The sequence below is a fragment of the Brassica oleracea genome, chromosome C6 (genome assembly GCF_000695525.1).
Source record: "Brassica oleracea var. oleracea cultivar TO1000 chromosome C6, BOL, whole genome shotgun sequence".
Classification (NCBI taxonomy): domain Eukaryota; kingdom Viridiplantae; phylum Streptophyta; class Magnoliopsida; order Brassicales; family Brassicaceae; genus Brassica; species Brassica oleracea.
The window spans coordinates 39626319-39651227 of NC_027753.1; the positions used below are offsets into that span (position 1 = coordinate 39626319).

General features: G+C 39.7%; 7 protein-coding genes across 8 annotated transcripts; 3 read left to right on the top strand and 4 right to left on the bottom strand.

The window, feature by feature from the left end:
- Positions 1–3632: 3632 nt before the first annotated feature.
- On the bottom strand, positions 3633–5622 carry LOC106296493 (sodium-coupled neutral amino acid transporter 4-like). The gene has a single exon (XM_013732631.1). It carries the CDS (start codon positions 5348–5350, stop codon positions 3905–3907), a length of 1446 nt encoding a protein of 481 aa, XP_013588085.1. The 5' UTR covers positions 5351–5622; the 3' UTR covers positions 3633–3904.
- On the top strand, positions 5501–6976 carry LOC106296494. The gene is made up of 6 exons (XM_013732632.1): positions 5501–5631; positions 5725–5790; positions 5880–5955; positions 6060–6280; positions 6372–6447; positions 6529–6976. Exons 2-6 carry the CDS (start codon positions 5773–5775, stop codon positions 6816–6818), a joined length of 681 nt encoding a protein of 226 aa, XP_013588086.1. The 5' UTR covers positions 5501–5631; positions 5725–5772; the 3' UTR covers positions 6819–6976.
- A 340-nt stretch (positions 6977–7316) lies between these two features.
- LOC106299971 (trafficking protein particle complex subunit 2) lies at positions 7317–8897 on the bottom strand. 2 transcript variants are annotated; one of them, XM_013736000.1, is made up of 6 exons: positions 8693–8897; positions 8368–8509; positions 8094–8179; positions 7948–8009; positions 7679–7764; positions 7317–7601 (listed from the first exon to the last, which is right to left on the bottom strand). In XM_013736000.1, exons 2-6 carry the CDS (start codon positions 8446–8448, stop codon positions 7509–7511), a joined length of 408 nt encoding a protein of 135 aa, XP_013591454.1. In that variant the 5' UTR covers positions 8449–8509; positions 8693–8897; the 3' UTR covers positions 7317–7508. The 2 variants fall into 2 exon arrangements, with proteins under 2 accessions (XP_013591454.1, XP_013591455.1); XM_013736001.1 differs by having other exon boundaries at positions 8705–8876.
- Positions 8898–8999: 102 nt separating this feature from the next.
- LOC106299970 (DEAD-box ATP-dependent RNA helicase 35-like) lies at positions 9000–11349 on the top strand. The gene is made up of 2 exons (XM_013735998.1): positions 9000–10050; positions 10342–11349. Exons 1-2 carry the CDS (start codon positions 9149–9151, stop codon positions 11204–11206), a joined length of 1767 nt encoding a protein of 588 aa, XP_013591452.1. The 5' UTR covers positions 9000–9148; the 3' UTR covers positions 11207–11349.
- A 776-nt stretch (positions 11350–12125) lies between these two features.
- LOC106299969 (pyrophosphate-energized vacuolar membrane proton pump 1-like) lies at positions 12126–15306 on the bottom strand. The gene is made up of 7 exons (XM_013735997.1): positions 14969–15306; positions 14177–14751; positions 13729–14108; positions 13573–13659; positions 13158–13488; positions 12615–13085; positions 12126–12521 (listed from the first exon to the last, which is right to left on the bottom strand). Exons 1-7 carry the CDS (start codon positions 15210–15212, stop codon positions 12312–12314), a joined length of 2298 nt encoding a protein of 765 aa, XP_013591451.1. The 5' UTR covers positions 15213–15306; the 3' UTR covers positions 12126–12311.
- A 785-nt stretch (positions 15307–16091) lies between these two features.
- LOC106299009 (glycerol-3-phosphate dehydrogenase SDP6, mitochondrial-like) lies at positions 16092–18597 on the bottom strand. Its single transcript, XM_013735137.1, has 5 exons — positions 18198–18597; positions 17538–18017; positions 17113–17444; positions 16886–17046; positions 16092–16819 (listed from the first exon to the last, which is right to left on the bottom strand). The coding sequence occupies exons 1-5, from the start codon at positions 18547–18549 to the stop codon at positions 16282–16284; spliced, it is 1863 nt and encodes a 620-aa protein (XP_013590591.1). The 5' UTR covers positions 18550–18597; the 3' UTR covers positions 16092–16281.
- A 2528-nt stretch (positions 18598–21125) lies between these two features.
- On the top strand, positions 21126–23535 carry LOC106300963 (glycerol kinase). Its single transcript, XM_013737256.1, has 4 exons — positions 21126–21404; positions 21785–22006; positions 22135–23101; positions 23174–23535. Exons 1-4 carry the CDS (start codon positions 21271–21273, stop codon positions 23417–23419), a joined length of 1569 nt encoding a protein of 522 aa, XP_013592710.1. The 5' UTR covers positions 21126–21270; the 3' UTR covers positions 23420–23535.
- The last annotated feature ends 1374 nt before the right edge of the window (positions 23536–24909 follow it).

Below are 24909 nucleotides of genomic sequence, written 5' to 3' on the forward strand. Positions count from 1 at the left end.
GATTTCGATCCGAAAAAGTAGTACCAAACCCAAGCCGAAATTGATTAAATATCCGAATTATTCAAAATTCTGGTTTTTGGAGAACCGAAACCGAATCCGACCCGAACCGAAGTATTCCGGGTACCCGAATGTATCCGAAATAGATTTATATACTTATATATATTAATTATTTTTAGATTTAATATATATAAAAACATCTAGAATATATATGATACTTTTAAGCTGGTTTAAATACTTGAAAATATATACAAATAAACAATAGTAAATATATAAAATATTAAAAGTATACTTAAAACACCAAAACACTTAAAATAATTATTGATTCTCTATCCAAATATTTAAACTAAAATAATTTATATGTTAAGTTTAGGTATTCTGACATATGCTATTCAAATTTATATTTAATATATTATTTGTTTATAGTTTTTGAGAAATTTATAGTATATAAATATATAATAAATTTTAAAATTTTTAAAGTAATTTAAATGGGTTATCCGAACTCAAACGGAATCCGCAAAATCCGAAGCGAACCTAAACTGAAATTTAGAAATATTAGAATGAGACTGAAATCTTTGACTCTGAAAATCTGAAACCCAAAAAAGTCTGAATCGAACCTGATTAGGTACCAGATAAATAGTTTCTCATAATATAATGGACTTCCAATCTGTAAAAAAAAATATAAGTCCATTACTTTTTTTACTCTTAATATAATGTTATCTATGTTTCCAAACGAACCTATTTTTTTAAACTATAATTTATGTTTACAAACAAACCTTTTTTTTAAAACTGCAATCCATGTTTTCAAACAATTTTTTTTTAAACTATAATATATATTTCCAAACAAACTTTTTTAAAAATTGCTATAAATGTTTTTAAACAAACTTAATTTGTACTTGAGTTTTAATAAGATAGATTATAAGAAGTACAGGTAAGATGGATTAATTTAACTAAATATCTAGTATTATCTTCTTAGTTAGGTCAACTAACGATAACCACAAAGAAAAATACCACTACAATATATGGAAATTAAAAATTACCTTCTATAGCCAACTAATATTTTTCTGCAATATTTCGTGTATATATAATTTTATTTCTTAGGTCAAATTGAAAAGAAAATTCATATATTTATGAGTATCCTCAGCTTGGCTTTTTTGAATGAAGGAGGAAGATAAAATCATTGTTAAGCTTTTAAGAGATTATGCGAGCCATTATTATCGAGTGATGTGGTTACAAATATCTAACACAAGTGGATGCAACATGCAGATACTGAACCATCACAATCAGAATATTGTATGAACATATCTACTGTTACAAACACCAATACACCGACAAGATTGGGAATCACGCGTCATGAGCAATTGAGCATGTGAAATTATGAGTAATGTGCATATGCACTACCAGTCACTAGTAGCTAGCTCCCACTTCTGTATCATTATGTTTTAAGTTCGCTGACTGATAAGTTGCGTCTTAATTACCATAACAACCGCTGTCTACACACAAAAAAAAAACTACAGACCAACTTCTCTTCTCGTTTGCTTGGGTTGCGGTTAAAGATGCCAATTGGGTACGATGATCATGAGCTAGCCCAATCCAAACTAAAAAGCTTTTGTTATGGTCAACGTCCAAAATTGATATAGTATAAATATGGTAAAACTCATTTAGTCCGAAAATATACGGGATAAAACCATCTGGACATGACGTCCAATAAACCTACAGATCTAAAATTTTCTATTGGAAGAAAATCAGAAACATGAGAAACGAAATTAAAATTACTTATTCCGGTTTAAAATACAAAATCACATTTTTCGCCAAATTGCATTTATAGGTGGTCGATCTTCTTCGTTCAAAGTAGTAATGAGCAAAAGTAATAGCTTCATCGAACTCGAGAAATTCTTCTTGGTGGTTTCTTACCGTCAGTCTCTTAAAGAGTTTTCATCCACCCTAAATATTCTTAGTCGTTGATGAGATTGGCGTGAAGATCGTAGTGGATCCACCCTACAACTTTTCTTTTGTATTGAAAATTAGATCTGCATTTCTAAATCTGCTTTGCATGCTTGTCAATTCAGGCGTTCATTGATTCTTGTTGTGGTTGTCTATTCGGAACAATCTTTCAGTCTCTAGGATAATTGGCTGAGACTGAAAAAATACCAAAAATGCCGTCAATTTGTCTGATTCTCCTTTTAACAAATTTTCAAATACTATTATCTTGTGTCTAAATTAAGTTTTTTTCCACTAGAACAAGAAATATTCAGATCATTAGAATCCATATAATCCATATGAATCATGATAAAAAATCTATTAATTTCAATTTAATAGGATAAAACAAATGCACAAATATTATCATATTTATCATGGAAAAATAAGGTGAAACAAAGTAATCTAATGTAAATGATGAGTATTGGTAATCTCTAATGTAGGAAGAAATAAATCATATGCACTATTAGCAGAAAATAACAAACCAAGAAGCTAAAAAATTGTTTTTTTCTTTGTCCATTTTAGAATTTTTTTTCTTACCGTTTTCATCTACAATTTTATTTAAGAAAGTTTTTATATTTATGTTGAGTTTGATGTTTAGTTTTGGGGTTGATTTAAATTAATATTTTGATATGATGTTACTTTCTCATGTAGATAATTGGCAAGCTCAAGATAAATTACGCAAAATAATGATAATAATGTTAGTTAAACCACGTAAAATAAATATTATGTCACATCATTGATCAAATCATCATCCATGTCATAGTTGACCAAACCTACGACCTTACTTGTATGGAAGAAGAGTTATCCATCTTGAATGTTAACCGGATCAAAATTGTGTGGGTTATCAACTCGACACAACCCTTTCCGGTCAAAGTTGTGCGGATTGTCAACTCAGCATAACCCTTTTGAACTGTTTCAAAAGTGTCATGATAATCACAAAAATATATATTCATATCAATTTATAGGATAAAACAAATGCACAAAACATGATCATATTTATGATGGAAAAATAAGATAAACAAAGTAATTTAATGTAAATGATGAGTATTGGTAATCTGAAATGTAGGAAGAAATAAATCATATGCTCACTGTTAGCTGAAAACAACAAACCAAGGACCTAAAAATTGTTTTTCTTTGTCTATTTTAGAATTTTTTTTCTTACGTTTTCATCTGAAATTTGATTAGAAAAAAGTTTTTTTATTTATGTTGAGTTTGATGTTTAGTTTTGAGGTTGATTTGAGTTAAAATATTTTGATATGATCCTTACTTTCCTATAGAGATCTTTTCCATGTAAATCATTGGCAAGCTCAAGATAAATTACACAAAATAATTATAATAATGTTAATTTAGCCACATTAAATAAACATTAGGCAACTAAAAGTTCTTTTAACTCTAAACAACATTCAATTGATTGAAAAACATTCAATTATTAGTTTATATAATAGTCATGATCTAGTTGTGCTTAAGATGCAAAAGTTTGAACCAATCGATTATATCAGATACCTAGTCGATTAAAAGCTGGTTTTTAAGTGTAACCATCTCGATTTGTGACTACATTCACGAAACGATCAAAGATAACAGAAAATAAAAAACATTCAATGAAGCAAAAATAAAAAAAGAGAACTTGTATATATAAAAACAGCAAAATTGCGTGTATAAATATTTAAAAAATATATCAATAAGAATCTTGGTATGTATACATAGAAGTCATGGGTATGATGATAATCTCGTAACCTGAAACAATTCACAAACCGGACATCGCTGGACTTGGCCTGAACAAAGGCCATTTGATCGAGATCCTAAAGGTGGCACGTAGCAGTCACAAAAACTGAAGATTTCCGGTTCTTCTGTATTGGACTGAGAATCTCTGATTTGTATAATAAAATCTACAAGATCCTGTAAAAACCCCACTAAACAAGCATCATCGTCAATCTGATTTGCTTCTGATGCTGTATATGTTGCCAACGGTTCCCACAATGCTAACCACCACCGCCAAGATTAGCATCAACCACGACACAGATTTCTCCAAAAAGCTTAACGTATTGCTCTGTTTCCCTAACCGTAGCGCGATGAGAGCAGGGAAGGTAAAACCGAGCGAAACCGCTGACGTTGCCCCTGTGAATTTGAAAGCAGTCCATATGTTTGGGATCATGGTGGAGCCGATGTAAATAAGAGCCAGCAAGATCAATGTGAGCCCCAGAGATCTCTTCTTGCTTTCGGAGAGAGGAGGCGAGCCTTCAAACAACAAGGTATTAACGGTTTCTCTCAAGGAGAAGTGGATCACGGGGAAGACGAGAACTAGATGGAGAATGTATCCGATTCTGACAACGTAATTCACGGCAGAGCTGAAACGTATGCCGAGATCTTGATCAAAGTTGGTCAATATATCAGCTTCTGTAGCCAGACCGAAGAGAAGATAGCCCGATATAGCAGTTGAAGCATAGACAACAACGCAAATAGCTGTAGTGATTCTCCCAACTTTGTTCATCTTATGAGGCGAACGACCTTCGAGCTCGTTATAGATGGGCTGAACATTGAAATGACAGACGTAAGCGTTTGACATGATGGGAATCACCACGAGAAGATCCAAGATGGCTTCCTTGGAGCTAAAATCAGGACTCATCCTCGGAGTATCAATAGTTCCTTGTACAAGCTTAATCGCCGCGACAGCGAAACAGACGACAACAAACACAACAGCGAGAGCCACGGAAGCAGCTGAAGTCACGCTCAAGGAATCAATCTTGTTCAAAGCGCAGAGAGGAGCCAAGAAGACGACCATAACAATCAAAATCAAAACTTTACGGTGGTCCCAAAACCCGTTCCCTAACCACTGATCCAAAACACCAATGTGATGAAGCGAACCAGACATGACGTCACCCATGATGATGAGGTACACAACGAGGACACCACCGTTGTTGACGATGATACAAATCTCAGACAAAACCCTAGCGGTTCTACCCATCGCGAACTGCACGACCTCGCCGTAAGATCTGGACTTGTAAAGAACCGAGAATCTAATCAGAAGCTCAACGCTGATCTCTGATAAAATCGCCATGAGGAGGATCAGAACGAACCCGAGAACCAAGCCGAGGACTTTCATGGTGGCGGGCAATGCCATGATCCCGGCGCCGATGATGGATGTGGTGAGGTTGAAAACGGCGCCGTGGATCCCAGATCCTCCTTGACTCGATTTGCCATTAACGAGCGGATAGTTAGAGATGTCGAAGTCTAGATCGTCGGCTTCTTGGTAGCCGACGAGGCTGCGGGTATCGTTGACGAAGCTTTCTTCATCGGAAGGAGGAAGCAACTTGGTGGTCTGTTTCTGTAGCTCGACGTTAGAGTTTTTGGAAATGACAGAGTAACTGCTATCCATTCCCCCTCTCAGATCTAATGATGTAAACTCTCTCTTTTGAATCGCGATTAGAGAGAAAGAAGATTGAACTTTACAGATGATGATCCGAGATTGAAAATGACGAAAGTTAGATACTTTTTCTTTTCGTTTTAGACTAGAGAGAGAGAGAGAGAGAGAGAAAAGATAAATGAAAGGAAGCTGGTGAATTTGGGGTTTAGGGGTCTCAACAACGTCTCGATTGGTCCTTCTTCCTCCCTCGTCGGCGAGAGAGAGAGGCTGAGAGATAGTTTTGATGGAGAAATGTAAACTTCTACTCCACACGTGGCGTCCTTATTTACATTTTATTTAAACATTAAGGCAATTTTTCCTAATTTTATTTAAGTTGTGCATCTTAGGGTAAACAAAGAAAGCAGCTCTTCTAGCTAGGAACCCAAAAAAAAACGATGGCGGCTCCTCAACTAGTATGAATTTCTCTGATTCTTTTTCTTTTCTTTCTACTTGTTTCTCAAGGCATATTGTCTAACAGTTCCTGTGTAATTTTAATGAATAGACATGTGTTTTACTTGTGGAAACTGAACTCAAAGGTTGGCAAAAGACATTACATCAAATATTTGTGGGCATTGAAGGTAAAGACAGCCTTTTGAGTCTTGATCCATCTTCTTCTTTTTAATTATATTGATTACTCAAGAGGAAGGAAGTAGATAAGGTCTTAACTATAACTGTAATGTAGGTTTAGCGTTCTCCATTGATGCACCTGACTGGTGGCCACATGGCGAAGGAGCTAATCCTATGATGTTCACTAAGAAGTTGCTGTTTTTACGTGGCCAAGTTGATCCTGTTGTCTTCATTAAAAAGTTGTTTAAAGCCAAAATTTACGCTATGCTCTACAGGATTGATTATGGACTTGAAGAGAATCCACTAGGCATCCGGAAACCTAATAATCATTTTCTGGTTATATATATATATATATTTATCTTCACTGCTTTCAACGCTTTTCAATTGTTTTAGTTTCTTAAAACTGTGTTTTTTTTTTCTGCTGCAGAGATTTAGATTCGAGATAGACATGTTAGAAGGAAGCTGGTACAAGAAAATCATAGGAGCTTTAAAGACCATCCAAGGTTTGCAAGTTTTCTCTAATATTTATAGATACATAAGGTTTGGCTTGGTGTTTTTTAATTTATTTGTGAGTTCGATGTCAGGTGTATCATTTACCATAGATGCACCAAGTCAGATGGTATATATGTGTGGCAACATTGAAGAAGGTTTGCTCTTGAAGATGTTAACGAAGACGGGCATTCAAATTTTGGGAATGGACTATGGTAATTTGAAGCCACCTCCCAAGAAAGTTGAGGCTCAAATATCAGATGGAACCGAGACACAACCCAAGAAAGACACAGAGCCTCCTCCTCCTCCTCCTGAGATTGTTGTTACGAAACACCAAGCCAAAAACAAGAAACCTCGTGGTTTTAGAAGTTTTTGTTGTTCATGAATCATGTCAGTCATTAGAACATAGCGTCCTTGTTTTGGAGAACCAAGGAAACAAAAACACTTACTTTTATCCCAAAGTTAAAAAAAAAAAAATCACTTGGTTGAGCTGTGTTCTCTCGAAAATGGCATACAATTCAGAAGATTAGATGCTAGAATGAGTCTAATTAACTGCAGGAAGAGACAGGGCTGCTGTTAAAGAATTCAGCAATGATCCAGATGTAAGTGATATGAATATCTTAGATATATTTTCAAGCTCTCTTAACTTCCACTCAATGTTTGAATAAATTTTTTTATACAAAATATAAACATCTTATTAAGGGAATTGAAGTTTCACATTAGCTTAGGTCAGAAGTTCCAATCGCGTATTTAAGAATCTGATCACAACAGACATTTACTATTTTTGCGTTTTCTTCCATTAGATTCAGTTTCAAGTAAAGTCTTTCTTTCTTTGTGTGTGGTACTACCTCGAGAGGAGAGAGACTTGATAACAACCAACCAAAAAATGAAACTATGGGTTTGGATTGAATGGATTATTTCTCTCACTAAAAAGAATCTCAAACATTAAAACATTGCTTGGAAGTTATGAAGAAGAGAACTCTAGCATTTGAACATAAACACAATAACAAACAATTGACTGCAACTTTGGGCTTTGGACCTTCACCAAACAGCAAGTCAGGATCTCCGTGCTTCTCTACAGATACTTTCTTGCAAGTGCACGCACCTTGGTGTCAAAATGTGAGGATGTAATCCGAGAACCGGGCAGATACAAGGGATTCAGAAGAACCTGCATGAACCATCATCATGTCATTTTAGACAATAACAATGTTACTACTGAATTAGATCAGCTCAAAGAAGAGCTACCTTAATATAAAGCTCATGCACCTCCTGGAAGAAGCTCTTGATGCCGTCTTCATTGCGTGAATCATGAAGGAGCATGAGTCGTGTATGTGCGATAGTTAATCAAGGAGGACACAAATATTTAAAACTTTGGAAATGAATCTGTTAAAGCCAACCTACCACAAATCTGACAATGTACTTAGATGAATGAATCAGGAGAAGGCAAAAAAAAATCATTTCCACTTGAATATAAATAGTTCCACGAAGAAGGAAGAAAAAACTAAAAAGGATATGGCCAGCGGTAACATAGACGGAGACAACGAGATCGTTAAACCTGTCAACTGACTTCAAGAACCTGAAGAGTAATAATAAATGAAAAATGAGATGAATTATATGCCTTAAACATAACCACCACAAGGAAGGAAGGGAGGTTACAGACATGGCGCTTGTAGTCCATGCAAGGTCTTGGACGACATCTAATGCAGCGTGTAGTATAAACTGGTGCAACTGAGCAGCATCTTCTCTCTGCCAAACGGAGCGAACAGAGTGAGAGACTAGTAGACAGATTTTAAACAAAGGGAAATAGCAAAACTTTTCATATCAACAGCTGAAGTGAACAACAGTGATAAAAGCAAAGTATATTGGATCCAACGAATGTAGTTTAGATCTAAATGACTCATGAGGATGTGTATCAAGAAAGAAAGAAAGAGTACTTTGGGAGCAGAACCAACTTCAGCTTCATAGATGGGAATATCATTCCGACCCACTATTATAAAACACGCTGTGTTTGCCATTCGATCCCTCGACCTCTACAAATATAGATTTAAAAAATACAGATCTTTGTCTTTGTGTCTCCTGCAACAGCAAAATCAAAAAAGAAAAATGGTGAAATTGGAGTTTAAACTTGGTAACAATCAATCAAATCGTCTAGATACGATTGAATCCAGAGTAATCTAGGTTAAATTCATTACTATTAGATCAGGGATCAGCAATTCTAATTCTCAATCGACACACAAAAAAAAATTGAAGAAAACTCACGTATAGAGAAACGAATGCAAGTGAACGATGCGAAATGCTGCAGGAAATACAACCAAACAGTCCTGAAACGAGATGAATCACCCACCAATTCTTCAGGAGCTGAATCACCCACGGAGTTGAGAGATTAAACAAGTCCAGGTGGTGGTGTCTCTGCTAGAGAGGGGAAAGATCAGAGGAATAACGACGACTACAAAGTGTATATTAGGCCCATTTCAGTTTATTATTAGGCTTTAATACAGCATGTAAATTATTGGGCTTAAAGGCCCTTCAACAAACCCAATAGTTATCGACGCCGTCTTAACCCGATTGGCGAAACCCCGGGTCGGTCAGTTTCCCCGACTATTTTACGATTCCAGAGAGAGAGAGAGAGAGAGAGAGAGATCTTGCTCCTGCTACTTGATTAGGTTTTCGTTTCCATCCCCTATTGAAAGCAAGCAAGCGTGTGGATTTCAAATCATGGAATTAGACGATGATTACGTGGAGTATGTTCCAGTTGCGAAGCGTAGAGCGCTGGAAGAGCAGAAGATTCTTCAACGGAAGGGCAAAGTGTTGGAGGTGGAGGAAGAAGCTTCGGAGAAGGAGAAGCTCGCCGAATCCAAACCTAGCTTGCTCGTCCAAGCAACTCAGCTCAAGCGAGACGTACCCGAAGTGAGTGCTACCGAGCAAATCATCCTACAAGAGAAGGAGATGATGGAGCATCTCTCTGATAAGAAGACGCTCATGTCTGTTCGTGAGCTAGCCAAAGGTATCACTTACACAGAGCCACTCTTAACAGGTTGGAAACCTCCTTTGCGTATTAGGAAGATGTCTAGGAAGCAGATGGATTTGATCAGGAAGCAATGGCATATCATTGTTAGCGGTGAAGACATTCCTCCTCCCATCAAGAGCTTCCAGGATATGAAGTTTGAGAAACCTATTTTGGATACGCTCAGGGAGAAAGGGATAGTGCAGCCGACTCCTATTCAGGTTCAGGGTCTTCCTGTGATTCTGTCTGGGAGAGATATGATTGGGATTGCCTTCACTGGCTCTGGGAAGACTATGGTTTTCGTGCTTCCCATGATTATGATTGCTCTTCAGGAGGAGGAGATGATGCCTATTGGTCCTGGAGAAGGTCCTATTGGGCTAATTGTTTGTCCTTCTAGAGAGCTTGCTAGGCAGACTTACGAAGTTGTTGAACAGTTTGTGGCTCCTTTGGTCAAAGCTGGATACGCGCCTTTGAGGTCTTTGCTATGCATTGGAGGTGTGGATATGAGGTCCCAGTTGGATGTTGTCAAGAGGGGTGTTCATATTGTTGTTGCTACCCCTGGGAGGTTGAAGGATTTGCTCGCCAAGAAAAAGATGAACTTAGATGCCTGCAGGTAACACCCACCCTTTGTATATATGTTTGTTTGCACTTATGCCTGGACTCTTGTTATGCACTAGGCTAGGTTCGTTGGAGCCAGCTCTTTACTGTTTTGTTGTTCCTTCTAGTTAATGCCAGAGATCGATAGGGTTGTTTAGGTTCTGTCAGCTCTTTACTGTGTGATTCAATATGGTTACTTTTCTCTGAATGTATCTTTCTTCTCTTGAGAGACCTAAGGCGGTGCCATGTACCTTAAAATCTAGATAATGTTAGTTGGATGTTTAACTTCTTTTTTTTCCTGATATAGGTACCTGACGCTGGATGAGGCAGATAGGTTGGTTGATTTGGGTTTCGAAGATGACATTAGGGAAGTCTTTGACCACTTTAAGTCTCAGCGTCAAACACTTCTCTTCTCTGCTACAATGCCCACCAAAATTCAAATCTTTGCCAGAAGTGCTCTGGTGAAACCTGTGACAGTCAACGTAGGAAGAGCCGGAGCTGCGAATCTCGATGTCATCCAGGAGGTTGAATACGTCAAACAAGAAGCAAAGATTGTTTACCTCCTCGAGTGCCTGCAGAAAACCTCACCACCGGTTTTAATTTTCTGTGAGAACAAGGCTGATGTTGATGATATCCACGAGTACTTGTTACTGAAAGGAGTGGAAGCTGTGGCTATACACGGAGGAAAAGATCAGGAGGACAGAGAGTACGCCATCTCTTCGTTCAAAGCTGGGAAGAAAGACGTCTTGGTCGCTACTGACATTGCTTCAAAAGGGTTAGACTTCCCTGATATTCAGCACGTCATAAACTACGACATGCCTGCGGAGATTGAGAACTATGTGCACAGGATAGGAAGAACAGGTCGGTGTGGGAAAACAGGGATAGCAACTACGTTTATAAACAAGAACCAAAGCGAGACCACGCTGCTTGATCTGAAACACTTGCTGCAAGAAGCTAAACAGAGGATTCCACCTGTCCTTGCTGAGCTGAAGGATCCGATGGAGGAAGCAGAGAATATTGCTAATGCAAGTGGTGTCAAGGGTTGTGCTTACTGTGGGGGTCTGGGACATCGTATTAGAGACTGTCCAAAACTGGAGCAGCAGAAGAGTGTGGCCATATCTAACTCTAGAAAAGACTATTTCGGCTCTGGTGGATACAGAGGAGAGATATAATCTGTGTCCAATCTTCTTTCAAGAATCCCTTTTGCAAGTTAGGTGACAAACGTTATCATTGTGTTTTTGGAAAAGTGAACCCTATAATGTTACAAGCTTACTATTATCTATTTATCTTCATGCTGACATTATATTTTTTTTCATTTGCATGGCAGTTAGGCTGTCACTTAATGTCCCATGCTAGAGATGATAAAAAAGTGAAAATTTTAAAGATATGTATGTCCATACGGTAAATTTAAACAGGTAAAAAGTAAAAATATTTAAATACGCATAAATACTTTTGAACAAGAGTGACAATAAATAAAACAGATGTGTTGGCAGTTGAATCCGAATGTATTAATACCTTACAAGTTACTAATTGAGTCCAAGCATGGCAACAATTAAAAACTTTGACCAATTCATATAAATGCATTTGAACAAAAATTTTGACTAATGTTAAATTTTGACTGATAATTAACTGAAAGACAATGTATTCATTGCAATCTCGAAACTATAAATAGAGACTATTGCATCATAAGTAACTCAATTCATAAACATAAAGAAGAAGAAAATGAAGGTAATGAGCATGGTGTGGATAGTGATGATACTGGCTGTAAGGAGGTGAAGCAAAATCGGAAATAGAATGCAGTAAGATCTGCCGTCCCCACTGCCAGCGCTCATCACCAGCGTCAGAATGTGCAGCTTGTCGTACAGAATGTTACAAGTTGCCACCGGTTGCAATGAGAGGCAGGAACCGCCGCATGGTTTCAGAAGACCCCAAACAACAATAGATCTTTCTTGTTTTGATTTATATTATATACAATAACATATGGTGACTACACATGTAAGGATCCAAACCTTATAATGCTTATATGCAACGGTTTAATAAGATGAGATTGTTCTTTGTTCTTTTTTCTTTTTGTCATGTTGAATGAGATTGTTCTTTTTTCAACAATCAACATGAGATTGTTCTTTTTTCTTTTGGCAAAAGAACACAAGTATAACATCATTTTGACTTTTCTTAATGAAACCACTAAACAAAAAGTAAACCACCGCCACCGAAAACAAAAAGATGTAAAAGAGAGTGAGAAATAGGCTTTTATATAATATAAGTTAGCCTTCTACTTCACGAGAAGATCCTGAAGAGGAAACCTCCATGTGTGGCAAAGAAGGGAGCAAAGACGAGAGACTCAACAGCCATTAGCTTTATCAATATGTTAAGCGACGGTCCTGACGTATCCTTCAATGGGTCTCCTATTGTGTCACCTATCACTGCTGCCTTGTGTGGCTCTGACCCTTTTGGTCCTAAGCTCCTCGCGTGCTCTGATGCCCCCGCCTGCACTCACATCATTTCACAATCCTCAAACCTCTCTCTTCTGATATTTTTTATCACAAATATAAACTCTCTACACACAAAAAGATTGCTTACCTCAATGTACTTCTTGGCATTGTCCCAGGCTCCACCAGTGTTAGAAGCTGATATCGCAACCTGAACTCCGGAGACAAGGGAGCCAGCGAGGACACCGGAGAGGGTCTCAACGCCGAAGAAGAAACCGACAATGAGTGGAGTAAGCATGACAAGGCAACCAGGAGGAATCATTTCCTTGATGGAAGCATCCGTTGATATCTTGACGCACGTTGCATAGTCTGGTTTCGCGGTACCTTCCATGAGTCCGGGGATGGTGTTGAACTGCCTCCTCACTTCTTCCACCATCTTAAGAGCTGCACTTCCCACGCTCTTCATCGTCATTGCAGAGAACCAATAAGGAAGCATCGCTCCAACTAGCAGCCCTATCACCACCTTTGGGGTCAACACATCCACCGTCTGTACTCCTGCTCGGCTCACAAATGCACCAAACAACGCCAACGACACAAGAGCAGCAGAACCAATCGCAAAACCCTGATGCACAAGAGCACTGTGATTTCATTTGTATAAAACTGATAAAATAACAAAAGGAGACTATGATATTACCTTTCCGATAGCAGCAGTGGTGTTTCCAGCAGCATCAAGAGCGTCAGTTCTTTCTCGGATGCGATGGCTCATTCCAGCCATCTCAGCAATACCACCAGCATTGTCACTGATCGGACCATAAGCATCAATCGCCAAACCAGTTGCAATGGTACTCAGCATTCCAAGAGCAGCAACCGCCACACCGTACATTGCAGCAAAGCTGAAGCTAACGAATATACTGACAGCAATCGCAAAGATCGGAATGATGACGGATTTGTATCCAAGAGCAAGTCCGAATATAACGTTGGTTGCCGCGCCGGTTCTGCATGAATCTGCCACGTCTTGCACAGGGCTGCAAACCACACAACTGGTCATAAAAGAAGCCACAGAGAAAGAGAAAATGGCACTCAATATTGATCTAAACTAGGCTCTTTACCTGTATGCATTACTTGTGTAGTATTCAGTAACAAAGCCGATAATGAGTCCAGCCCAGAGACCAACAGCAACACACAGGAATAGCTCCCTGCATACCCCAAATTTAAGTAAAAGGGTTCACATAAAAAGAAAATGCAACTAATCAAAAGGATCTTACCAGTTTTTCACAACTTTCTGTGTCCCAAAGTTGAAGATGGTGAAGGAAGACGGTAACCCAATCCATGATACTACAGCTATTCCAACAGTCATGATAACCGTAGAAATAATGAGCTGGTTTTTCAACGCAGGTTCGATCTCCTTTACTGCCTTAATCTCAGAGATGTCTGTTGCATAGAGGGTAGTGATCAAACACACCAATATTCCCACTGAACTGATGAGCAACGGGAACAACATGGCAGTGAAGTCGTGGTTGATTCCAAAGGAGGAGATGGAAGCAACAACAAGCGCAGCACAAGATGACTCCGCGTATGATCCAAACAGATCAGAGCCCATCCCAGCAATGTCACCAACATTGTCACCCACATTATCAGCAATTACCTGAAACATAACAACAATAAGTCAACTGGTAACTAACATAAAAGAATGGTGTTAATAATAGTGCTTACAGCAGGGTTTCTTGGATCATCTTCCGGAATATTCCTTTCGACTTTGCCGACAAGGTCAGCACCAACATCAGCAGCCTTAGTGTAGATCCCACCACCAACTCTACCAAAGAGCGCCATGGAAGATCCACCAAGACCATACCCAGTGATGGACTCAAAAAGACCTTCCCAATCATCACCGTAGTAAATCTTGAAGAGGTTGATGGTAATGTAAAGAACCAAGAGACCGTTCGCAGCGAGAAGGAAACCCATCACAGCGCCAGACCTGAACGCAACGATGAAGGCCTTTCCAACGCCTCTCCTCGCTTCAAGAGTGGTTCTCGCGTTGGCATAAGTGGCGATCTTCATCCCGAGAAAGCCAGAGAGGACTGAGGTCACCGCGCCGAGGACGAAGGAGATGGTGCTGAAGACGGCGGTGGCGAGAGCAGGCTTGCATGTTGTGGTCTGGTCGTAAGTGCAAGGCTGGCTCTTGGTACTGAAGCCTTGGACAGAGCCGAGGAAGAGAAAGATGATGGCGGCGAAGAGAACCATGAAGACGCCAACGTACTTGTACTCGGTGAACAGAAATGAGGTTGCACCTGCGGACAAGATCACAGATTATTTAACAAGACAACGAGTTACTTTGACCAAATATTCAGCTTCAGACAAGAGGAAGACTTCAAAAAGGTTCAAAATTTCCAAAACATATAGTTTCACCAACTTTAAGACAAAAAAAAAAATAAGGAAATTAAAAAATAAAACAGAGAAGATCTAAAAAAAAATAAAAAAGCAAAAGCAAACACGAGTTCTCATCACCTTCAGATATAGCTGTCTGAATCTCAGCGCATTTGGCGACAACGCTCTGATCATTAACCCCTTCCTCTTCCTCTATCAGATAATCCTCATTTCCATTCTTTTCCGAAGACGCGCCACGATCGGCGGTGAGTTTCACGCCGGAGACAATATACCACTGGAACAGCGAGAAGGCGATTCCCACCACGGCGCACACCGGCACCAGAATCTCCGTCCAAAGCTCCGGTAACAACGCTTTCCCCGTCATCTTTATCTCTCTCTCTCTCTCTCCTTAAACACTGTAACACTTATCAATAGAAAGAGACTCGACTTTTGATGCTTCGAGAGAGATATGAAATGAAGCAACTCGGTGAGCTATCGTGTCGTTTTATAAGTAAGTATAAAATCAAAAAAGACAGTAGTAATATTCTACGCTTATGTGCACGTAAATTACTGTGCACCTACTTATGTGAACCGTCTTCTATCGATCGGACGGCTGACTTCGAACGTGTTAGTCTATGGAAAATTATTAATTTACGCGGCGGATAAGATAGATAACCACGTCACATCCACGTGGCGTAGTAGACTCACGGAATGTCTATCATCCTTGCCCTTCATGCAAGACCCCACCTTATGTGTAGTAACACGCTTTTAGCCGTTAGATCTAACCATTATTATGATAATTTAATGGTGATTGGATAGTTTCACGTATAGATTCGATTCGGTGAGGTTGAATATAAACTCAAAACACTGTAAGTCTAGTCATCACTCTCATCTTTCTCCATCCTTACATGGCTGGCTCCACGTCTACTTTCATACGATTTTCCTTTTACCTACGGACATTGTATATACGTTTACTTCCTTACAGTGACAGTGCTTTAATTAGTTTGCATGGATTGATTCAAACAATATTATAATTGTTGTTTTAATTGATTTACACATGCTAAACATGCCCCACATCCGATTTAGTCTTCATCCTCTTGTCCCTTTCTGCATGATAGACGTTACAAAATCAAGGAATCGTAACGTACGTAACAGAAATCTTTTTCCTTCATGTGGCTAACATGAAGTGTAAGAAGAAAACGTCTTATCAATTTCTTTTGAAAAATACTAAATAGATGTTTTCTAGTAATCTGAGACTAGAATCTGGGTCAAGCTCACGTTAATAATCAAGACAAGAGCTGAGAAAATCCAAAGAATATATTGTGGAATTTCTAAAACCTCATGCTATGGTCACGAATCATTACTCTCGCGCAAAGGAATTCAATAAATGAAAATAAAGCTAAAAATACCCAAATCTAATGAGGTTGCTAGGGAAGAAACTAGGCTTCTTGTTGTTAGTGTGCGTTTTTGGAAGACTTGAAAGTTTGAAGAAACTCTTTGGCCATCTTCAACTCCTGCATCTGCCTCGACTTGCCCCACTTGTGTTCACTCGCTAATATCTCCACCACACGTTTCAAAGCCTGCTCCGCTGCATTGGTATCTAAGAAGGCTATTCTACACCTCCTGGCTATGAAATCCACTGCTGATTCACAGTACTCGTTTCTTGCACAGTAAGCAACTTCTGCTTCGAGGAACGGATGACCGTGTGCTAGTCTCTTCCCAAGACCCTCTTCCTGAGCAATGGTGGCGACTCGGTCAGCCATTGATCCATATGCATGTGACAAATGCTTTGCGGCTGCTGTGTCCATTGTCCCTGGAACCATTTTACCACCGTGAGTTTTCTTCACGCGCACGTATTGCTGCGCTAGAGCTGCGAAGGAAGATGAGTCCCATCCGTAAGAGCCCACAAGCTGTAGCTTCTGCGTTACGCAATCGTTGCTAGGTTTCAGCTTTCCAGATTTGATTGCTGCGTCCACCGCGTCTTCCGCCATGCTGAAATGAAATCACTCCATGAGTATTTTACTAACCACATTATTTATACAAACAAACCCTTTGTACCTTCTGTAAGTTGTCCATTTTCCACCTGTGATTGTAACCAGACCAGGACAATCCTCCAGAACAATGTGGTCTCTGGACATATTCTCAGTGTTTTTTGCTGTTGGATCCATAGCCAATGGACGAATACCACTCCAAGCCGACAGAACATCGGTACGTCGAACCTAGGAAGGTTTTCTTATGATAATCATATTTAGGAAAACAAAAAGATTTAGGTTTAACGTACGTACCTTGATGTTAAGGTAGTCGGTGATTGTGTCAAGTATGAATTGAATCTCATCTTCATTAGGTTTTGGAAGCGAAGTGATTGAAGTGGGAGAGTCTGTAGTGCCTGCTACGGTTTTCCCCAACCAAGGTAACATAAACACAACGCGACCATCCTTAGTCTTGGGGACTATCAAGCCCATCCCTTGAGGAGAATAGTAGTCTGGCAACACAATGTGTACGCCGCTGCTTGGACATATCATCGGCTTTGACTCGCCATCAGCCATTTTCCTAACCGAATCACAGAATGGTCCAGCCGCATTAACAACCACCTTCGCGTAGGTGTCAAACTCTTTGCCTGGTACTCATATATGAAATTAAGCATGTTATCATTAGTTAAGTATATAGAGTTCATGCTAAAATATTCAACAAAAATGCTTTGACGACGTACCAGAGAGATTGTTACGGATCCGAGCACCAATTACTCTCTGAGTAACACCATCCCTGATAAGGGAGACAACCTCTGCATGGTTGAGAACTGAAGCACCAGCTAAAGCGGCAGTACAAGCCAAACCAACATTGACTCGTGAATCATTCATTTGCCCATCGTAATACACAACCGTGCCTGCCAAAGTAGTACTCTTGTTTTTCCCTTTACTCGCGAGGGTTGGGAAGAGCTCAACAGACTGTTTTGCGGAGTAATATCTGGAGAGATGCAATAGTCTTGGTCCAGCCACCAAGTCATACATTTTCAGTCCCATCCAGAAGTAGACAACTTCGAACCAGCTGAAACAAGGTGTCATGCAGGGGAGTGCGTGGCAGAGATGCGGTGCGTTCTCGATCAGTTGTTTACGCTCTTCGAGGGCGTGAAACACAAGCCGAAGCTGTCCGTAATCAAGATTGAAAACGGCTTTCTCCAAGTAACGAACCCCTAATTAGATCATATATTAGACCATTAATTACCTAATATGTTCTGTAGTAACAAGCTAAAACTCATAATTTATTTATCTATACTTATCATTCAACGAAGCAACTGATTTCATGCTTCTTGTCCGAATTGCGTGTAGCTACCGCAACGCATACGAAATTAAAATATAAGATTAGTTATTACCTCCATGAATTAGTTTTGTTGATCTCGAAGAGGTCCCTGAGGAGAAGTCATCACGTTCGACGAGACCAACACGGAGGCCACGGGTGGCGGCGTCTAGTGCGACACCAGAACCGGTGGCTCCACCGCCTATGACGAGGACATCGAGCGGATTTGACAAGCTGGCTCCACTCAGAACCGATTCTTGAACGGATCGAGACGGTACTGAAGCCGTAGGATCACCAATCGTACGCCTCCATGACTCCACAATCGTACGGTCTTTGTCGCTGGAGGCAAGCGACAAAACAGCGCCACCAGATGCAGTGGCGATGAAAGCGACGCCAGAGGCGAGACGGCGAAAAGAAGCGGCGTACATGGAGAGCGAAGAGAGAAAGAGAGAGATTGGAAAGTGATGTGATCATAATGAGATGGGGAAGGAGTAGAAGATGTGAACCAAGCCAAATTTGGAAATATTCATTAAATGATGATTTCGTAATCTTCAAGCTTACCATTTATATACGCTTACGTCTAAGGAAGTTCCTAGCTTACCCAATATTATATTAGTTATGTTTCTAGAAACGTAGTATATATGAAAGGGTGTGAAACCTTTTTTTTTTTTTTTTTTTTGACGTCGAGGGTGTGAAACATATATGAAATTGCTTTTGGAGATTCTAGATGAACCTTGGCTTATATTATTGGAGAAATGTACATTTACATGATCAAGTGACTCAATTTGTCATAATCCAAGCATTTAGTGTCGAATAAAAAGTTAGAGCTCCAGCATATTGGCTGTATTCATTCTTGCAATCTTTGAAAGTACATAAAAGATGAGTGTTTTAGATGGTTTTTAGGAGGGGAAGGGACCACAAAAATGGGGGAACCGAGGAAGAAAAGAGCTAAATGTAGCCAAATAAGAAACATATGTAGTGGAGTTTTTTTACTGTGCGCGGGTCCCACTGATACGTGGCAGCCTGCGATTGATTCTTTTTTAATTTAAAAAAAAAAAAAAAATCGACCAAAAAAAATAAAAAAAAATTAGAAACCCATTTGGATATTTGGGTTAATGCTGCTCTTAGAAACTTGAAAGTAAACAGAGAGAACTGCTTTTGGGTTATATATTTTTGGTTGCAAAGAGAGATGAGAATGCTAGACAAAGCAATATAGCCATTTCTATGTGTTAAGTGCAGAGGTGGCTATTGTTGCAACCAAAAAAGTCTTCAAGGATGTTTGGTTTGTTGACCCATCTCTCAAATGTTGCTGCATGTATAACTTGAGAGATTGCAAAGAAACCCAAAATATTACAAGATCATTTGTAATTAATAGAAACTGGATAATTATTCTTTTTTGGCAATACAAAAGTCACCCTAAATTTTCTCTCGGACCCGTATCCCGAGGTGCGCCGTTTCGGATGGATCTCCTCCGTTCCAGCTCCGTCGTTCCTTCAGACTCCCTTTGAAGCAGCTCTGCTCCTCCTCCATGGCCCTTATGGTGAACGCTCCTCCTTCGTCGTTTTCCAGACCTCCTCCAGATCCGCCGCCGTACGAGTATCCTCCGCTTGAAGCTCTCTCTCCCGTCGCTCCACCGGAACCTCCAGACCCTCCAGACGTCGTCCCTCTTGTGCCCTCCAGTGACTCTCCCTTCCCCTGTGGACGCTTATTTCCTGTTGTGTGCAGGTCGTCTCCTTGTCAGGTCGTTGAAGGGTCTATTCTCAGATCTTGTCCCGACCTTTCACCCCACCCTCCTGTTACAGTCCTCCAGGTTCATCATAGCTTCCCTCTCTCCTCTTGCTTTTATTCTGTTGAATTGGTTGGAACGCGAGTTGTATGGGGGACTTTGAACTTGGGGTCAATGGTTTTAGTTGTTAATGTTTCGATGGACAGAGTTTCCGTCGGTTCTATCTTTGTCGCCTTGGAGCGATTTCTTCCTGCAGTATGTAGGTCCTTCATTGTATTCAGTCTGGTCTTTGGTGCTGTTATCTTGTGTTTCTCTTCTTTGTGGCAGCTGGAAGAAAAACCTAGTGACATATGTTACCTATTGAATATGATCTTGACGAATATTGTTCTCCCGGTTGTCTCCTGTTAGGAGCTGTGTCTCTTCCCAATATTTCCTCTTGTATGGAGTGAATTGGAAGCTCAAGAGTTGCTGGTACTGAAAGGATTTTCCTCCCAGCTAATGCTCTCCTCTGCTGTTGATGCAGTGTCTGTGATCTTTTGGATTACACTTGGTACAGTTATTCAAGAAGCTTATGAAATCGTTGTCATGCGATTATTATGGTTTCTTTTTGTGATTTGTATCAATTCTATCTTTTATTTTATCAGTTTATCATTTTGGTTGGCTCTTTGTAGCCTTGTTGTATCCTCCTCTAATGGAATTTAAACTCTTTTAAGATAAATGCAACTTTGGTTTGATTAAAAAAAAAAAAGAAACTGGATAATTTTTCGGTAAATATATTGTGATCGTAAATGTAAGGTCGCTATCACAATTTATATTTGATAATATTTATTGGTAAACCAGCTCACCCATATTTGGTATATTACCTTTACCAGCATTAATCAATATTAGTACTTTAGTAGTAGTCGATAAACCCCCATTAATAAACCATATCTTCTAATTGAGAAAACTTCAGCTAATATTATTTAATAAAAAACAATGCCATATGAATGTTGTATATACATTTAAACTTTTATAAATATCATATAGTAGTTATTGGCATGTAAGAAATAGTCTAGATATTGGATAAGTTTCAAAGAAATCAACTCTAAAAACCAGATTTGTGAACAGACATAAGAGTTTGTCAAAGTCAACGATAGAGACGGTTACAAAATCTACCAATCCGTGAAGAACACGTGAAAGATGGAGCTGAATTTAAGAAAGATGATCTCATAATATTTGACCTTCAACCAATAAAAACCATAAGAAATACATCACCATCCGCTGGAGTAAACGGATAAAAAGAAGGGTGAACTTTCCAACAATATCTCTGACTCTTATTCAGCTTTCTATATATACCACTCCCCCATTATTCCCACGTTATATCCTATCTTCACTCATCTTCATTCGTATTGTTCAATCTTCTTCTTTAGAAAAACAAAAAAAAATGGCAGGAGAAAAAGGTTTCATTGGATCAATAGATCAAGGAACGACCAGCACCAGATTCATCATTTATGATCACGATGCTCGTGCCGTTGCATCCCATCAAGTCGAGTTTACTCAGTTCTATCCTGAAGCTGGGTAATCCCTCTCTCTCTCTCTCTCTCTCTCTCTGGATCTGTATCACCTACTTGTTGACTTTTTTTTATTACATATATTTGTATTTTTTTTTAACTTTAGTGGTTTTTTTTTTTTTGGACAACTTTAACTTTAGTGGTTATATATGTGATTACTGTGAGAAGTAGGTGAGACTTTTTTTTGGTCGATGATCCACATCTTGCCTTATTGGACACTGTATATTTAGTTATCTTTGAAGGTAGACTGTATGATCAAAAGTGTATAGTGAGTTCACTGTGACATTCTTGGGCGATCTGTAATATTTAGTTATCTTTGAAGCTCTTTGTTTAGTGTTTGATGCATACATTCATATTATTTATTGACACTAATATTTGTAAATGAAGATGGGTGGAACACGATCCAATGGAGATACTCGAAAGTGTGAAAGTGTGCATTACAAAAGCTCTTGACAAAGCCACAGCCGATGGACACAACGTGGATGGTGGCTTGAAGGCCATTGGGCTTACGGATCAAAGAGAGACGACCGTCGTTTGGAGCAAATCCACTGGACTTCCTCTCCACAAAGCTATCGTCTGGATGGATGCTCGCACCAGTTCCATCTGCAGGTAACATTAGATACATAATTTCTCTTTCTTGTTTTGTTTTCTTGAATCATTTGTCTTAAAAATCCTCTATGCTTAGAGAGTTGGTTTCTGATGAGATTTTTTTTTTCTTTTTGTGATGATATTCACAGGAGACTAGAGAAGGAACTATCAGGAGGAAGATCCCATTTTGTGGAGTCTTGTGGATTGCCCATAAGCACATACTTCTCTGCCATGAAGCTTCTCTGGCTGATGGAGAATGTAGATGCTGTTAAAGACGCTATCAAGAAAGGAGATGCCATCTTTGGCACAATCGATACATGGATTATCTGGAACATGACCGGCGGTGTGAATGGAGGGCTACACGTCACTGATGTCACCAATGCTTCTCGTACGATGCTCATGAACCTCAAAACCTTGAACTGGGACGAGGACACTCTAAAGACTCTAGCCATTCCTGCTGAAATCTTGCCCAAGATTGTAAGCAACTCGGAGGTCATTGGAGAAATCTGCAAAGGCTGGCCCATCCCTGGCATCAAGATCGCTGGATGTCTTGGCGACCAGCACGCTGCAATGTTGGGACAAGCTTGCAAAAAAGGCGAGGCTAAGAGTACTTACGGCACTGGCGCTTTCATTCTTCTCAACACAGGTGAAGTTCCCATCAAGTCAGGACATGGACTTCTGACCACGTTGTCCTACAAGCTTGGGCCTCAAGCAAAGACAAACTATGCTCTAGAGGGTTCCATTGCTATAGCTGGAGCTGCTGTTCAATGGCTAAGAGACAGCCTTGGGATAATTAAAAGTGCAAGTGAAATTGAAGATTTGGCGGCTATGGTAGAATCAACGGGAGGAGTGTACTTTGTGCCGGCATTCAACGGTTTGTTTGCGCCTTGGTGGAGAGAAGACGCTCGTGGTGTTTGCATTGGAATAACGAGATTCACAAACAAGTCTCACATTGCAAGGGCTGTGCTGGAGAGCATGTGTTTCCAAGTGAAAGATGTGCTAGACTCTATGAACAAAGACGCCGGTGAAAAGGGCTCTCTAAATAATGAGAAAGGGGAGTTCTTGCTTAGAGTTGATGGTGGCGCCACCGCCAACAACCTTCTTATGCAGATTCAGGTAATGATTATATGATGATGATTGTAGTTTTTTGAACATTAAGTCTCATTTGTCCTTTTGAAACATGGGCAGGCTGATTTGATGGGAACTCCGGTGGTGAGGCCAGTGGACATAGAGACAACAGCACTAGGAGCAGCCTATGCAGCTGGACTAGCCGTTGGATTCTGGAAGGAAGAAGACATATTCGAGTCAGGAGAGAAGTCAAAGAACTCCAAAGTATTCAGACCGGCTATGGAAGAAGCAACCAGGAAGAAGAAAGTGGAGTCATGGTGCAAAGCGGTTGAGAGAACATTTGATCTTGCTGATCTTTCTCTTTAAAACTTTGAATTATTGATTTCCTTTTATCCCACAATGTCATTTCTTATTTACCACAGTGGTGCTCTGTCGTTTAAGTCACATTATGTCATTTCTTATATATATTATGTGTTCTCTAAGTTGCTGCAAGTTGGGATCAGACAAGGTTTGTGGCAGCCAGTATTTCAGTTGAATGTGTCATTGAGCTAACATATTGCAAATACAGTAATAGAAAATTATAAACAGAAAACATGTCTTTTCCGGTTGAACTTTGATTATAGCCTTTTTGCTTTGAGGTTCTTTAGGACAAGGCCCTTGTCGCTAAGCGGATGAAAGCATCGATAAGGTTGAGCCATGCTTGTCTAGGAGAAGATTCAAAACACAGAAACAAGAGAAAACCAGCAGACACAGACACACAAGTCACCGTGAGACTCCAGTAGAAGCCAACCATATCAATCACATTGTCTTATCATATGAGTTCTACGTTGTTGTTGTTGTTTCTTTTTCATTTTCAATTAAATTAATACGAGTTTTTTTTTTTTTTGTCAAGGGAGCGCTTCATTAAAGTTAATTAAATGTGGTTGGTACAACTAAACCAAGAACTTGTTTTGCGAGGCTGTCCTCTAGAACAAAGTTTCTGCGGTTACGAAATTTGAAACAAACAGAATCAAAAGAGTTTGCTAGAGAGATAATGTCGGAGACGATTCCATGGAGATCAGAGAAGTTCGATTCACCTTCAACTGCTGACACCAGCTGTTTGGAATCGGTTTCAAAGATCATGTTCGTCAATCCTAGGGACCATGCATGTTCCATGGCTTCTCGCAATGCTAGTCCCTCAGCCACAAGGGACGAAATCACAAAGGAGATTGATTTGCTGTGAGATGTGATAATCTCTCCATTTGCGTGGTAGAAGCTCCACGCGACACTGGCGATTGGGGTTCCTGTCCTCCAGGCCGCCACCTACATATAATCGCGTCGGTTGGGGCAACAATCTGCGGGGGAGGATAGGGCTTCTTACTGCTGACCTCAGATCTCTGAGCTTCCTGCCATTCTTTTGCATTAATCAGAGCTTTGAGGGTTGTCTCTTGGGGAGTGAAGGTTCTACTCTGGAAGATTTTTTGGTTTCTGGAGATCCAGACGATCCACATGATCCAAGCTCCTAACTGAGTCGAGGAGACGCCTGAGGGAGGGAGCGGTGTAGCCTTCATGACTATCTGTAGGCCGGCGCTAATACTTTCTATGGCGACATCCAGAGGATTTGTTGAAAAAGGACTAACGTTCCATACCTGTTTCGCGAACGGACTAACGTTCCAGACCAAATTAATACGAGTTTGAAACAACCTTACAAACCCAAACATGGGTAGTCACAAGTCTGAAGCATTACAAACCCAAACATGGATGGTTACAAGTCTGAAACATCTGAACTAAATACCAAAAGATATTTAACTAAGTCGGCAATTTAGATGAAATCTAAAACCGAAGCCACAAGCCGACGGTTGCTAAAGAAACAAGAC

Excerpts from the sequence above, each read along its gene's own strand:
- LOC106299969 (XM_013735997.1), bottom strand. The coding sequence starts at position 15,212 with ATGACGGGGAAAGCGTTGTTACCGGAGCTTTGGACGGAGATTCTGGTG. Across the intron at positions 13,489-13,572 it reads TACACAAGTAATGCATACAG|CCCTGTGCAAGACGTGGCAG; the intron begins GTAAAGAGCCTA and ends TGTGGTTTGCAG. Across the intron at positions 12,522-12,614 it reads ATGCCAAGAAGTACATTGAG|GCGGGGGCATCAGAGCACGC; the intron begins GTAAGCAATCTT and ends ATGTGAGTGCAG.
- LOC106299971 (XM_013736000.1), bottom strand. The coding sequence starts at position 8,448 with ATGGCAAACACAGCGTGTTTTATAATAGTGGGTCGGAATGATATTCCC. Across the intron at positions 8,180-8,367 it reads AAGTTGGTTCTGCTCCCAAA|AGAGAAGATGCTGCTCAGTT; the intron begins GTACTCTTTCTT and ends TCCGTTTGGCAG. Across the intron at positions 8,010-8,093 it reads GCATGGACTACAAGCGCCAT|GTTCTTGAAGTCAGTTGACA; the intron begins GTCTGTAACCTC and ends ATTACTCTTCAG.
- LOC106296493 (XM_013732631.1), bottom strand. The coding sequence starts at position 5,350 with ATGGATAGCAGTTACTCTGTCATTTCCAAAAACTCTAACGTCGAGCTA.
- LOC106296494 (XM_013732632.1), top strand. Across the intron at positions 6,281-6,371 it reads AACCTAATAATCATTTTCTG|AGATTTAGATTCGAGATAGA; the intron begins GTTATATATATA and ends TTTCTGCTGCAG. Across the intron at positions 6,448-6,528 it reads AGCTTTAAAGACCATCCAAG|GTGTATCATTTACCATAGAT; the intron begins GTTTGCAAGTTT and ends GTTCGATGTCAG.
- LOC106299009 (XM_013735137.1), bottom strand. The coding sequence starts at position 18,549 with ATGTACGCCGCTTCTTTTCGCCGTCTCGCCTCTGGCGTCGCTTTCATC. Across the intron at positions 18,018-18,197 it reads AACAAAACTAATTCATGGAG|GGGTTCGTTACTTGGAGAAA; the intron begins GTAATAACTAAT and ends TGATCTAATTAG. Across the intron at positions 16,820-16,885 it reads AAATGGACAACTTACAGAAG|CATGGCGGAAGACGCGGTGG; the intron begins GTACAAAGGGTT and ends ATTTCATTTCAG.
- LOC106300963 (XM_013737256.1), top strand. The coding sequence starts at position 21,271 with ATGGCAGGAGAAAAAGGTTTCATTGGATCAATAGATCAAGGAACGACC. Across the intron at positions 21,405-21,784 it reads CAGTTCTATCCTGAAGCTGG|ATGGGTGGAACACGATCCAA; the intron begins GTAATCCCTCTC and ends TTGTAAATGAAG. Across the intron at positions 22,007-22,134 it reads CGCACCAGTTCCATCTGCAG|GAGACTAGAGAAGGAACTAT; the intron begins GTAACATTAGAT and ends TGATATTCACAG.
- LOC106299970 (XM_013735998.1), top strand. The coding sequence starts at position 9,149 with ATGGAATTAGACGATGATTACGTGGAGTATGTTCCAGTTGCGAAGCGT. Across the intron at positions 10,051-10,341 it reads ATGAACTTAGATGCCTGCAG|GTACCTGACGCTGGATGAGG; the intron begins GTAACACCCACC and ends TTCCTGATATAG.